The sequence below is a fragment of the Pterocles gutturalis genome, unplaced genomic scaffold (genome assembly GCF_000699245.1).
Source record: "Pterocles gutturalis isolate BGI_N339 unplaced genomic scaffold, ASM69924v1 scaffold11951, whole genome shotgun sequence".
In the NCBI taxonomy this organism is placed as follows: Eukaryota; Metazoa; Chordata; class Aves; order Pterocliformes; family Pteroclidae; genus Pterocles; species Pterocles gutturalis.
In genome coordinates, this window is record NW_010103146.1 from 54,964 (window position 1) to 70,419 (window position 15,456).

The 15,456-nt window shown below is 37.5% G+C and overlaps 1 protein-coding gene across 1 annotated transcript in view; it reads right to left on the bottom strand.

The window, feature by feature from the left end:
- Positions 1–15,456, bottom strand: part of ALCAM (activated leukocyte cell adhesion molecule) — a 35,704-nt gene that overhangs the window by 5,525 nt on the left and 14,723 nt on the right. Inside the window, exons 7-13 of the mRNA XM_010086591.1 lie at positions 14,713–14,842; positions 8,782–8,894; positions 7,757–7,892; positions 7,548–7,681; positions 5,962–6,094; positions 5,195–5,233; positions 4,780–4,897 (exon numbers count right to left, since the gene is read on the bottom strand). Coding sequence (XP_010084893.1) covers positions 4,780–4,897; positions 5,195–5,233; positions 5,962–6,094; positions 7,548–7,681; positions 7,757–7,892; positions 8,782–8,894; positions 14,713–14,842 — 803 coding nt within the window. The remainder of the gene's footprint in view (positions 1–4,779; positions 4,898–5,194; positions 5,234–5,961; positions 6,095–7,547; positions 7,682–7,756; positions 7,893–8,781; positions 8,895–14,712; positions 14,843–15,456) is intronic.

A 15,456-nucleotide genomic window follows, 5' to 3' on the forward strand; every position in this document is an offset into this window, starting at 1 on the left:
ACTTGTGCAATTACCTGAGCTGAAATGAGTTGGAGGAGAGAAAGCAGAATCATGCATGTCTGCCCTCATGTAACCGCTTATATCTGCTCTTGGAGACAAGAGAGTGGACTGGATAGATTATTGGCACGTCTCAGTGTGATCCTTTTTTTGGCCTGTTATCAAGAGTTTTCACAGTGCCCAAAGCATACTGAATTTCACATGACCTGACACAGCAGAGGGAACTGTAACTAGCATTACTGGTCTTTGATTAGGTTAAAATTATTCAATGACTAAACCTGGGAGATTCTACAGTGCGATCAGGTTTTGATTTTTGAAGTGCTCTATTTTAGTTCTGCATTCAGTGAAACTGTTCCCCTCGCTAAATGTCACCTCTATTTTCCTAAAGCCAAAACGGGTGAAAATGGGAGTTTTAAAAGGCCAGCACTCTGACTTTGAAAGAGGCAGGCGATCCAGAACTCTTTTGGAGGGTAGTATATACTGCTTGAAATGGGAGCAGCAGCAGTTTTTCACGTCTGACTGAAATCAGACAGATTTAGATTCCCAGTGCCCGAGACTGAAATAAAGCAGTTTAATTCTGGTGGTTCAGTGATCTTCAATGACTTTTTTGTTGTTGTTGTTCCCCAAATACTGGTATCTAGGCAGATTCAGCACCTCAGCACAAGCACTACTGCTGCCTTTTTTAAATAGCATTATTAAGAGACAGAAGAAGAATTTTGCACTGAGTTGCAGCAGTGTGATCCATTGGCAGTGCTCTGCCAGCAGCAGAGGAATAGGAGACCCTGGCATGGCACCAAACCTCAGGGCTCGACAGACGTGGCCTGGGTTTGTAACAGAGAAATGGCTCAAAACATGGTTTCCATCGCTTCCTGAGGTGAGTTGAGGCACAGGACAAATGGTCCTCTGCCAGCTTAACATTCAGCAACAGTTGTTAGTTACTTTTTTTGTGCATTAACTCCTGTCAGCTTGCTCCGTTTGCAACTCAAGAGTGACTTCCTAATGACACCTGAGCAGCTGGGCAACATGGTCCAAATGGACAGAAATATTCCCAAGGATTTGCTAAAAAGGGCAAGACAGCCCACTTTGCCCAGGCCAACTCACATGTTATCTACAGCTCCATAAAAAAAGCCTGCCTCTTAGCAGGCTCTGGCCCTACTGTTCTGAACACTGAGAAGCTGGTTGTATGAATGAGTTTCTTTACGTCTCTCAACTGTTTTTTTTTTTTAAATTAATTCCAAGCTCTTGCTAAAATTATGACTCATGTTTTACATTTATATATGCTTGCTCTTCAGAAAAATAATTATCCTCAGGGAATCCTAATCAAAATCTCTCTAAGTAGTACCAAAGTGAGGTTTTTATTTTTCTTTGGACTGTGTGTGTGCTGAGGGGCCATTATTTTAATTTAATTTGTTTAGATACTATTCATAGCATTATTTTTAATATGAAGACCATTTTCCATCTCAATTGTTTTGCCTACGGTAGAGTATATATAGACTGTATACAGATGACACAGAAATTGTTGTTGGGTTTTAATTCCCCATTCTTTTACTCTCACAAGTCTAGCCCTCACCCTTAACACTGAGGAAGAAAATCTGTAGTGCTCTTTGTCCTTGTTCCCCAAGCTTGCGATAATGACGGGTAAGAGAATACACATCAGTCTCATTCTGGGTGCTGAAGCAAGAGCCACAAATTTCATTAAAGCTTGCATTACTTTTTGTAAGGCGTGTTAGGCATTCAACTGCACTGTTGCAGAAGATTTTCTAGGAGCTAACCGTTTCTACATCCAAATCTGGATTATCTGCAACCTCTTTCTATTTACCCCAATCTTGCCTTCTGCTTCCTCTAATTATTTTCAAATGTCCATCAGCAGAGCAGAGATATTAGAGAAATATTCCAGTCATTAAGAAACAAGTGACTATTTTTTAATACATTCCCCTTGTACAGAAGTTTTGTGATGCGAACTGACACTTTCAGAGATGTTTATCTTTGTCTTTTCTTTGGAAAGGAAATTCAAGAGTTTGGTGTGCTCTGAGTATGAACAATCTTAAGACTGCTGTTGTACTTCAGTTTGCCCAGCTCAATTTTCCCTTACTGCATTTTAAACCACTTTAACCTTAATCTAGCCTCATGTGACTTGAGATTTGTGCACCTCCAAACCCAGGGAGCAAAAATGGGACAAAAGTCCAATCCACATGCAAAGCTTCCTTGCCTAGAGAACAAGAAATGCAGGGTGCTGCGTGCGTTATTTTCTTTCTAAACCTTTGATTTGTGCTGTACTCTCACCTGTTTCTGGCAGGGTGAAAATTTCATACATGAAGGATTTACTGAAGATGAGTGTCCTAGAATCACTTGACTGAGGTCTGACACAAAACTTTTAGAAAGATTCTGAAGTGATAAATTCTGTTTTGTTTGGTGCAATTTAGTTTAAAATATCCCTTTTGGCAAAAGGAGAAATCTGTAGAAAATGAGTTTTTGGCCTTCTGCTCAGATGAAGGAGAAACATAGCATGCTGGGGTAGGTAGCCTCAACTCTTTATTTAAGAGGGGGCTGGTTGGAGGATGTGGAATACAGATGAGTCCCTGATTTACGGGATAATATTCATAGTGAAAACAATATGTGGCAATAATCGGCTTTTGCATCAAGTGTTGCTAAGGCAGTGAATAACTATATAAGTGATTTATTGTGAATATATTCCAAGGCTACAAGTATTCCTACTTAGTGTGGATGACAAGACAATAGAAGATTATACAAACCACAACACCAATAGTGAAAAAAAAGTAATGTTTTTCTTGCCTCGGCAGACTTGGAAAGTTCTGTGCTGCTGCCTTCTCAGACTTTCCTTTGGCGTCACTTTGGGGATAGAGATTAGGTGAGTTACTGCTCATGGGTGGGTTCAAAAAAATAACTACTACCTCTTGGCCTGTATGGAGGTGGAGGGGTTGTGATTCTACACAGGTTGTGTCTAAAGGTGTAAGGTGCTTTTTGCAAAGCCTACTTTGATTTCCAGGCTACAATTCATGATGAAAACTTCGTCAGAGTAGGTACTGGCACTCTGCTTGCTCTTGCAGGTACGGTGTGCAGAAAGCAGGGAGGATAACAACAGATCAATTTAAATATATGCTGACAACAGGAGTTGTCACTGATGATGCATCAATAAGGGTGTCAAAGGCCAGCAACAATGTATCAAATATGAAGACTATTATTTAACTATAAAGGGATTTTTATTTTGTTCCCAGTGAACCTGTCTAATTAATTCCAGTTCTAATTTTTACTCTAAGCTTGCAAAAGAGAAATTGAGCAGGAGGAAAAGAAGCGCTGTCCATTTAGAATATGCTGTATTTTGAAGCTGAAAATGTTATCTTAAACTATAAACTCAGCTCAGCAATGGACATGCTATATGCTAAGATTCTTGTTAGCTCTCCCCACACTCTATAATGGTACAAGGGATACTCTCCCTTCTTTACCTCCTTATGCTCAAACCACCTCTTCCAAAAAACCCCAAACCTGTGAATAATTGTTTCATGATTCCATGTTCTCACATTCAAAAGGAAAGAAAAAAGAAAGTGATTTTGGACATTATTACATGAGTAGCAAAGTTTGGGAGAAGGAGCTCAACTCTACTGTAACTTTTTAATTTCTACCAGAAGAAGCATAAGTTTTGCAAATTTTTTTTTTTTTTTGCCTGTATACTATCTGAATGTGGTTCTGTGCTTGGGTAATATTGAGCAATTCTTTATTTGAAAAACTTCCAAAATATGCTCAGTTATGGTTAAAATCCTTATGTATTATCCAAAAAAGAGTATTTTCAAGCAGATGGAGAATTCCTTGTACTTTCACATCAATGAAAACACACTTGTTCAGAGTAAAATCCCACTGGTATATTTTAGATCTCATTTGATCTAATTTTAATGAAAGGTCATAGAAAGAACAACTGAACTTTAAGACTGCTTCTATACCTGCCCTGATGTGTGCATGTTATGCATAACTACCTTAATCTTCCCTGTTAAGGAGCAGCTGTAAGGAACCCTTCAGAGAGCAAGCCTGCCCTCAGTTCTCCCTGGAGACAAATGTATGAGGATAAGGTCAAATGGCACAGACTTTAAAAGGATGAAAAAACATGGTTACTTTTTGAGATCATCCAGTTTATCTTCTAAAGTGAGTCTGTGTGATGACAGAGAAACCTGAAAGCAAGCAGGCCTCACTGGCAAATCCTGTTCTATGCCTAAAATGGCTAAAATCTACTGCTTTGGATGATAGCTTCTAGTTTTTCAGCAACACAACATCTATCTTTACCAATTTTACTTCAGAGATCTCAAAGTACACGTGAACAAATGAAAAAAGGATCTCTCTTCTCCCTAAGATTATTTAGACTTATTCTGTAATTTATTAAATTTTTAAAGCAAACAAGCTACCTAACCTCTAACTGAAGACCGTTTCCAGTACCAGTAAAGCTACACAGGTAACAGCCCACAATCAAGTAGCAGTTACTATATTTAAATGCAAGTATCAGCAGCGATTTGGCTCTCAGGAAGGAGAACCTCACTACTGGTGATGATCTATGAAAAGTCTTGGAGCCTCACCTCCAGGACATGTGTCCTGTTAAGGATTAGGACAAGCCAAAGAGAGGTACCAACTTTCCTTCCTCTATTAAATGCACCTACTGTAACAACTTTTCCCCACCCAGACTACTCAAATGCTGCAGGAAGGAAAAAGGTAAACATACATTTCTGCTTATCATTATTTCGTTTTCAATTTAATATCAAGTTTTCCATAAATTCTTACTTTGATTTCTTCACATAGAGCCAGTAGACAACACCTGCAACCAGAGCAGCCAGCAGAAGACCGACTACAATCCCCACTATTAGCTTTGCCTGGTCATTAACCTTTTCGCTATTGTCATCTGAAGCAAAGAAGAAAAGTTAATGAGGTGACCTATGATAAAGTAAAGCATTACACCATTTCTAAATAATTTCTATCAGAAACAAGAGAAGGGGTAGGAAAGTAAAAAATTTTAAAAAGTAAGCATTGTTCTTAAAAACACATTTAAAGCTTCAAGAAAGTAATATTCTTAGTCAATCATGGCACTTCAAATCAAGTCCAACTTTGAGTGACTGTGGAAATTGTTCAGTGACACTACATAGGTCTTGAACTGAGACAATCAACACAAAGAGTTATGGAGATAGAAAACCATACATACCACTTCTATCCTCTGGCTCATCGTATTCTGGAATACTTACTGAAATGAAAAATGTTAAATTAAATTAAAGACAGAATGTGTTATACCTGAACTCACCTTTAATTGCCTATTTACAGCAGTGACAGAAACACTGAAACTTAATGCAGTGTTTGCCAGGCAACAAGGCAATTAATCTTATCTTTAAGCAGAAGTCTTTCCTTTGTAACTATCATATATCCAACTGAAGAATCTTATTCAAAACCTGTAATATTAATCTCAGAAATATTTCTGGGTATTTCTGTGCTACCCTTTCACGAACTGTAGCTTCTTACCACCTTTCATCATTGAAAAGTGACATTTGATTAAAGCCCAGTATGGCTGATTTCTGTTCTGAATCAAGTCACACCAGTAATAATAAACTGGAATTTGGGTCTAAAAGATGATGTTAACTTAGTAATAAATAAAGACTTTTGTCCTCATAAAGAATGTATGATTTTGCAATATTTTTGTACTATTATGTTGAAATATTATTTTGTAATAGTATTTCCTTTTGTAAATAATATACATAGCTAGCCAAGAAAGTCATGAAGACTAAGTGACTTAATCCAGAAAGCTATCAATAAATTTTATGTACTACTGATGCAGACTGGATTTACAATTACTTAAGACACAAAGGTTAAATATCTCAGTATCAACACTACTATGCAGACCTACTCTTCATATGAGTGAAGTGTGGGCACTTTACGTCAACTACAACTTTACGGAAATGGTCTTTAGAAGATACTCACTAGCAGAGACATTCAGGGAGGTTACAGTCCTTTCTAGCTGATTTTCTGCAATGCAAGTTAAGGTCACATTTTCCTCAGGAGCAATTACAATTTTACTGGAAAATCTTCCATTAACATATTTGGTCTCCTCTGTCTGAAAAAGTAAAAAAGTGAAGATTAGTATCCTTGAAAAATGCAAAGAACAATACATGCGTTACCTGTATTACACACTGAAAATGTTCAGAGGGAAATGGCTTTCAACTAATATTTCAGTTTTCCAAAAAACAGCCAATGTGAATACTTCCAAGAAAACGCTTTGGCCAAGATAGCCAGTTAGTTATAGCTACATTTTGTATAATGTGTATTGTAAGACCACAGATAAAGAGGCATTTTTGAGAAAGTTAAACACATTCTGTATTTGCTTTTGTTTCTTTCAATTATTTTAAAAATATTCCAAGTGACAAAATTCTTAAAGAAAAACCCAAAACCAAACTCCTAAGGTCTCACTTCTGTCCATCTTGCTGTTTTTCATTTATGTCTTTATAAGAAAAACAATCACTGCAAGTTTTCCACTTTCTAGCATTCCAAGTTGTTTCCACACTAAGCATTATTTTGTCAAGATACATGCATTTAGTAGTACCTGCAGTATCGGTACTGTAATAGTGATGTGAAGTTGTTCCTTAAATTTGCTGTACATCATTCTTAAGGTAATACAATGTCCAGAGAAATTTTTTTTCAATCATTTATACAGCTTCAAAACAATTCCTGCCCTACAGCTTCAAGTAAATGGACAAATTTTGACAGCTATACATTATTTCTGTAGGATTAAAGCAAAACCTAATGGAGTAATGAAACCTACAGGAGCACTGTGCATTGTACTTCCAGTGGCTGACTGCCTGTATAGATGTCTCACTTATTTAAAAAAGCAAAATGTGGCAATGCTTTGCATGTGATTTGGTAATCAATATGAAAATACATCAGTTTGCTAATTTTCCAGGTATTTTTCTGATGTACATGGGCACTCCTTATTTCTCTCACAGAATGACTGCATTATGGTTCTGTTTCCAGTGAGAAACAACAGGTATAACCTTACAAAAACAACTATAAAAATTAGGATAAAAACTGCAAAGCCCATAAGGAATGACATTGACTGTATTTTCTGACTTGTACTTGCCACATTTCATTACATTTCACCCAGTTAATGCCTACATCAAGTACCCATTTGCTTTCTAATGTAAGGTCTATAGTTCCATCATTATTTGTACAATCTTTATGCAATGGCAAAATCACCACATTACCCAGATAAAACTACTAAGTACCTTCACTTAAAAATGCATTTTTCATTTGTAACCTTTTCTTTTTCCTTCCAGCTTCGGCTTGTAGCCAGTAGATCTTCTCTGCTTTCCCCGCTCTATTCAGAAGACCTTTATCATCAGAAATCATCCACATAAATACCATGTAGCTACAGCTACTACTTAACCTTCTCTTAGATAAATGAAATAGACTTAGCTTCTCCAATCTCACTACCTGGAAAATGTTCCTTGATTTTAAATTGCACCTCCTATGCACGATCTTTTGTTGAATAAAGTAATAAGAAAGATACTTGCTTTATTTATGATGCTTCCACTACCAGTAACTGTCCATTGCACTGCTGGTTTGGGGAAACCTTCCACATGGCAGACAATTGTTTTAGACATTTTATTTGTGTTGGTTTTCTTTGTCATTTTTATTTGAGGTTTTCCTACAAGAACAATATTACAGTTAACCATTTTGTTTGAAAAGGACAATTAATAATCATAGCTATCTGCTTCCTTACCTTCCACAATAAGTTTAAGTGTCTTTCTTTTCTTTAATCCTTCAACCTCCTGTAGAGTAGTTTCACAGATGTAGTTTCCAGCATCTTGATACTGAAGACTTGAAAATGACGGACTTGTTTGCATTCTGGTATTGTCCTGATGAAGTAAGGAGTTTAATCTCTGTGAACTCTAACTCAGAATACATTAACCTCTAAATTACAAATGTGACTACTATCAACAGAATTTTTCACACGCTTTGGTAGATTAGAGCCTTGCCTTACTCTTACCAGTGTTCCCCTGTTAATAACTACGTTTGAATAGCTGACAGCAACATAACAGCAGGAAAAGTGGAAACCACTGGAGATTCATAAAAGTCACCTCCCTTCTTCTTGAACAACTTTATTTTCAAATCAAGGGCATAGATGAGATCAATTATTAGTTCTGAGCTTTTCTAGTAGGCTGGCCAAAACCACTAGTGGTACAAACTGAGACACAGACAGCTCTCTCTAGGCCGGGCTTATGAGATCAACATATGCCACTAAACAACCACCAGGTATCGTGATTTTGGGTTTAATGTAAGCCCATCCTCTCTGATAGCTACCTTCTTCACTAGCCACTGAACACCAGTTGCTAACATCTGATCTCTTGCCCTTTTATTATGTTTATTGGAACCAAGAGCAAGCTTGACTCTGAGAAAACAATTAAGAATCCAAATTCCTCTGAACAGACTTTCCCTCTTAGAGGGACCTGATACTCAAAGGACCTTGTATAGACCATTTCAAAAAAGTTGTATTTGTGTTACAGTAGGTATTACTTCTCTCCATTTGAAAATTGAGGCAATAATTACAGTAACTGATTTTCAATCAACTTGAGTCACTAGCTCTCATATTAAGCCATATGCGTAAGACCCACTTTAACAATATTCTTTAAAAAGCCCAATGCCTGCCTGCCTGAATTCCTTCCTTCCTTCCAAAACACTGCAGTAGCAGCAGTAAGATGAAGAAGTGAATACTTAGATGAACTGTGAAGTAGATGAATTACTGACCTTTATCCAAAACACAGTTGCATTTCTACTAGAAGAAATCGTGCATGACACAGGCAAGGCCTCTCCAATCTGTTTTGTGACTTCTCCACTAGGAGTAAGCTGCAAATCCAAATCTGGGATAGAAAGAACATTTGTTAAAATTTAATCTCAGAAAGCCTGGCCCATTTCAAAGGCTTTCCAAGGAAAGAAAATTTGACTAATTGCACTCATTAAATTCAAGATTTCATTTCTTCAATAAAATCTAAGTCAATTTTACAAGTAAGGGAGAAGAGAGAATTACTCTAAAATAGGCATTGCAGAACATTCATGTTTTTGCTGTAATTATAGGCTAAAAGGAAAAGCAAAAAGTCACTAATCACTAGACAAATGGATACATTTTTTTCACCTTGTACTGCTGAAAGAATGACAGAGGAGGTACAAGAAGCTGAAGGAGTACTTCACATAGCAGCATGTGCATGTTGAAAGGGGAAGAACAGACTGCTGTGGGGGTGTCTTCAGCAGAGAACTTGTGCACGTGGGGATAGATTAACCTAAACAGTAACTGTAGAGAAGAGGATAGGAGGAAAAGGGGTAACTGTCTTGAATTTGATAAAACATGTTGATTTTTATCCTCAACATCTGGAGAAGATGAGGATGGTCAACATAAGGTGTGCGAGACTTGATACTGACTGAAGGGGTAAGGAGTCCGCATTATGGGGCTGGGGGGCCCATACATGAGGCCCTTTGGTTTATTGTTTTCATTTGTAATTTAAAAAGCCATTTTTGTGTAACTCGGAGTCCAAGCTTTGCCTGACCTGTTCCAACTCCAGGGAAACTGCAGTAAGTGACAGCAGTATTTGACACAAGGCAGGGTGAGAGCCAGTAACAGAAAGATCAGGAAACACTACTCTAGGTTTTTCTTAATATATGGATATGGTGGGCTAGCAATTTCTTTTAAAAATAAAAAAATCCTACACTGAAAGAAAAGCAGAGTTTGCCAAGCTAAACCTCTGTTTTGCTTCTTCTCTCACAGTGCCTTACTTGTAAGCCAAGCTGCCTGGTCAAATGACTATCACAGATGTGCGTGCTCACGCACACACACACACTCTCAAATGGCAAGCACACATGATTCCATCACAAATATAGCAGTTGCTGGAAAAGGACTGCAAAACATCCTTTTAGCTTTTAAGCAGAGTTTAAAAAAAAGCTTGAGGCAAAATCACAGTTGGTAGAGGAAAAGAGAAAACAGTTTTCCTTAACAAAACAGTGAACTTAGCTACTGGCTTTACTCAGTGGTTGCCCTGGGAACACCATTAAAGGCAGAACTCCAGGGAACAACCAGGGTCCATCCTGCACTATTAGTCTGCATTATTATCCGTGTTACAAGTCTAATGCCTAGTCTGAGAGGTCACAAGATCTGCACTTTCATCTGTACACGAGTAAAGCAAAGATCTTACCAAAGAGATAAAATGGCACTTTGTTTCTCTATTTCTACGGGATTCCTCCTGCTGCCTCTCCAAACTAGTAAATGCAACTCAACTAAAAAGATACTCCATAACTTACCATTGCTTCCACAAGGAAAAAAAAAACCAACTTAAAAAAAAGACAAGACACAGCCAGTGAGCATTTGTATATAGTTTCAGATGGTGCACGAGATTTGTTTCTTCTTGCTCTGTTACTCTTGAGCACATACTACCAAGAAAGAGGGGTGGTTGAAGAAAAAAGCTGAAACTATTTTTTTCCCCTCAAGGTGACTTTTCTTCAACATCTACTTAAACCTTTTGTTCTTTGAAGCAGGATAGCACCCCAAACCCAAGAGACCACCAAAGACCATACAGGAGCAATTCCTCTCACATACACCACAGGAAGCAGAAAACTCATTAAATTTTTGGCCTTCATCTCAGGCAAGACTGACACTGAGCCCAGAGCAATCCTTCAACCCAGTCTTCCTCCAGGGTAGCATGCCTGTGCCCACATCCCCTCCCCCCCACCCTCTTTTCTGAGGTATAACTGAGACTACGCTCCTTCTCACACAGAGGCTTGGTTGCTACAGAAGTTCAGGGAAATTTACAGCATGCGAGATGAACTGCATAGCTCAGAGCAGTATTTGTAAGGTGATTTAAGAGGCAAGTACAGAGTTAAGCTACTGTTTAACATAGGATCCCCTCTAGGAACTCTACATAGAGCAATTTGATTTGGATTAATATTCTGACAGTTTATCTGTGGGGTCCACAAAGAAATGTGATATAGATCCTTCTACCTCTCAACTTATATGCTCCATTAGTAAATAATCTCTTCTTGGTACAGAAGTATGAGGACAAAATATTTTTTGCATACAGAAGACCGTCAAAATTCTTTTTCCTTGCCATTGAAAGAAAAACTTTGTTGCAATAATTTTCCATACATTTCCTGTTTGGCTTTGAAATGTTCTTCATAAACGAATTTCTCATCAGGCACCAATTTCAATATATGCTAGCTGTTAATGTGGTCTCACTTGAAGTCTTGCGCTGATTTCAGTGCTGTCTTGCATACCAACTAGCACAAGGAAGATGCAAAGGGTGCATTCTGCATGTACCACCGCATCATGTGTGAGAGGTATGGAATTAATGTGGGGAAGACTGGAGCAAACATTTCAGTTCTTAAATTCTAATGCACATATAGGACAGGCTCCCAGCATTTATACAAGGCCTCAGATGGAATACTATGCTACAACTGGGAAAACTATGCATAGCACTTGCCTGTAGCCTGAACTCACCAAATATACTATCAGACAATCAGAAACTTTTCCTAGTATACCAAGAATAGATTTTTTTTTTCCCCTGCAACGTTCCAGAGGTGATTTCCCCTGTATTTTCAATGTGTCTGCATCACAAGAAAAGACTGCAAAAAAAAAAAAAACAAAAACAAAACAAAACAAAAAAACCCACGAAAAAAACCCAAACCAAATACCCATGGAGAAGCACAGATGCTAAATTTCTAAAACCTCTAATTTACTGGAAGGTTTGCAAACCTATTTCCCTGGAAATCATATTTTATCAGAAAGGAAAGCATCACTAAGAGGAAGTTCCACAGCATTACTCCACACCAGGTTGTACATGCAGAAAGAATTATAGCAAGAGAAGAAGAAAAGGGTCTGTGGGTTGAAACAGTCATCTGCTTCTTCACAGCTGAGGGAAGGTACAACCATCCTCTACTGCTAGGTGCTTTTGTTACCTCGCACAGGGTGTGATTCTATAGCAGTTTAAGTGGTTGTAAACAGGTTTTGCCCCGGCTCCCTCCCTCTTCCTTCCTTGCCTCTGCCAGTTTTGCTCATCTGATCCTAGGCAAGCTCACTCAAGGCACAGAGCTGGCAGAAAATTAACAACGCAGTGTAAAAAAAAACAGATTCACAACATAAATCCTGTTCTGTTGCTCCCTCTGTTGAGGGACAAATCACGCCAACCGCAAGCACTCCATTCTGCTGGACTTTAAACTGAGACCTTGCTGCACAGATCCTGCACCTGCTCTGAGGGGCAAGAGCCCAGGTTGTCCACTTTGTCCCTTATGTTCTGTGGGTAAGGAAGAGACTCTTTCTTTCCCCCTCAATTTGCTTTATAAATAAAATATTTCCCTAAACATTATGGGCAACTCAGATAATTTAATGACAATTTTCAGCTTTCTGTGAATCTCATCATTTACATTCATCTCGGAAAAAAAGAGCTTAGTATTGAGCCACAATATTTTGCTACAAAAATATTTAAGGGCTATAATATGCTAATTTATTTTCATATCAGCAAGAAGTTTTCCCTACCTAGACACTGAAAGGAACCAGTGTAATTATAATGCTCAATAAAATCTGAGAAAAAGCACTACAGCTGAAATGTAAAATATTACTATAAATAGATTCTCAGATTTAAACTAAAATTATTATATTGCTTGGTTTTTGTTGTGTTGGGTTTTTTAAGTGAAAATAAAAAAAAATCTAAAGTGCCAAGACTGGATGTGAGGAAATGAAAAGCCTTGACTCAGAATGAAGGCTTTTTCAGTGTAACAGCAGACAGGAATGTTCATCCATTTGTGAAAAGGAAGCAATAAAGCAAAAGAGGGAGGAAAAACTAAGATTTGATAGGTGTTAATAAGTATTATTTGAAGGAAGAAAAAACATCATGGAGGCATGAAAAACTCTGAAGATCCAACACCAGAAATATGTAAGTACTTTAGAATCAGAAAGCACTAAAAATTAGGGAGTTATGCTGGAAAATTAGTATAAAGTAAGCAATTGAAAGATGAAAGAAGATGTTACAAAGCATCTATGGATTTTATTACTTTTTCAGAGGAGTTCTCCTCACAAGCAAACATGCTGCAGAAATGCTTTAGACCAGCATCAGACAAGACACCGAAGTAGCTTCAAGGCAGATTGTCACACAGCTACAAAGGTCTGGGCATTCAGGAAATTACAGAACTACTACAGGCTACTGCACCTCACTTAAGTAAAGGCTTTATTGCAGATAGAGGCGTTTAAGAAAAACAAAACAAACCCTAAGCGAAGCAAAGCAGTAGGGTACTAGATTGTGCCTATGAGTTCTGAGTAGCTGCACTAGCTGCCAACACTGGAAAGACTTCTGTCAAGAAAATACATGCTTCTCTTGTGTAGTAAAGCTCTTCTGACATGCAGGCAAAATAGCAGAGAAATGAAAACTGGCTTGTTACAAATAACTTGTAACGGAGGAAGCCATTATTTACGGCAACTACTTATGGAAGTACAAGTAGACACTTGGAGTAAAATAAAAGGGTCAGCTATACCTCAGTGAACTACCAGCAAGCTGCCTTTGATATTGTAGTACAGAGCTCTCTTCAAATCTTACATACCCTCACTCTTGGCAAAGAGAAGGGGTGGGTAGGAAAACAGCGGATTTATGACTTTATTAAACACAAAATATTCATTAATGGAATAGTGTAATTATTCATGTACAGATATATTCTGCATGCATTATACCTCTTCCAAGAAAAAAAAATCAAAATCAAGTAGATGAACATGAGTTTCTTTTTATGTCAAGTATAACTACTCTGGAAGCCTTTACATTTCATTATCAATCATGCGTCTCTGAACCTGTAAACTATTAAAGATATTTATGCTACTGGGAAGACTACAGACCATCAATGTCTCTATGGAAACCTAGTACCATTGGACCGAGTCTCATTTCATAGCCTGGGATAGAATAGCAAAGTTTGAGAGAGTTCCTGCTCATTTTCTCACATAATGAGATTAAAAGCAACCATTGAAAAGCAACCACTGCTTCAACCAGATAGTTCAATGGCTGCTTTTAAAGTGGTGCTGATAGGGTAGGAGTAAATACTCTAGTATCCAGCTAAATAAATTTTACTGAGCTCTGTAGCTCTCATGATTCTGGGAAAAGTGAAAAAAAACAACTTGTGTATGTGAACATAATGGATTCCTAAGACTCTTTTCTAGACTCCTTACATGATAACCTCATTGATATAAGATGAAAGGATATCAGACTGAAGTGAATTTGACTATGAAGAATGACCTTCAGTGATACCACTGTGGGCCAGCTTGTGTGTTTAAGTCCATTCTAAGGCACAGCTGGAACAGAATAATTTGCCAAATATATATATATTCACATGAGTGAAACATAAAATACCAGAATTTTCACTGTATGCGACAGGGCAAGAATATAATATACTAAGGTTAAATGAAATGAATCTGTATCTAAGCCAATGATTGAGAAAGTCAAGGTTTTCAAACAGAAATACATTAGAAAAAGTAAAAAAAAAAAAAAAAAAAAAAAAAAAAAAAGGGAAAAGAAAAAAAAAAAAAAAGAAATGACCTGATGCTACTTCAAACCAACCACGTAGTTCAGTTCTGTCTCTTGTTGAGCATAGAGAGACCATTCCAGGAGGTGCAACATAGGTTTGTATGCTAACTTGGGAGTGTAAAATGCAATGACTTACAGTGCACAGTGATGGTAGTCGAGTCCATCATGCTTCTGTCAGTCAGAGAGCACTTGTATTCTCCTGTTGCATTTCGTCTCACATCTGTCATTACGTAAGTATCTGAGCTTCTTATACCTTCTGATTCTCCCTGTGGATGGAAAATAAAACATTTACTGTATATGGCCCTGCTAAAAACATTTGGTTTTGTTCAGTTTTTTGCTATTATTTTGCTATTTCAGGGTCCTGAAATACTCTAAAATATGTATAGACACAGCATCATTGAAGTGTAGCTGCCTATTAATAATGTTAAGGTTTATTTCCTGCATGACAGCATAGTTTTAGAAAAGACATACAATTAAAAGCTTACTCTTTAATTGAATGACTTACTTATTTTAAGAGCAAATAAAAATACAAAATCTGAAAGTTTAGCGGAAAGAAAATGGGAAGAAAACAAAAGACTGAAACAGTCTACAAAAAAGACTTAGAGAAATCACAACAACAAAACAAATTGTGTTTCTAAATCTGTATCTGAAATGACATATTCAGTTTAGGAAAAATAATGAAACGAGGTGTGCTGCATTACACATTTTTAAACAGCACAAGCACACCTTGCTCTATCCACATCATGGTACAGAGCCTGTAAGGCTATATGCTGACTTACATGCTGTTATCTACAGAAATTGGTGTTTTAAATTAGCCAGAAAGTGTTGCTTTTTGGCTGTCCAGTTTCCATCCGATTACAGCTGACTGACTTAGATCAGC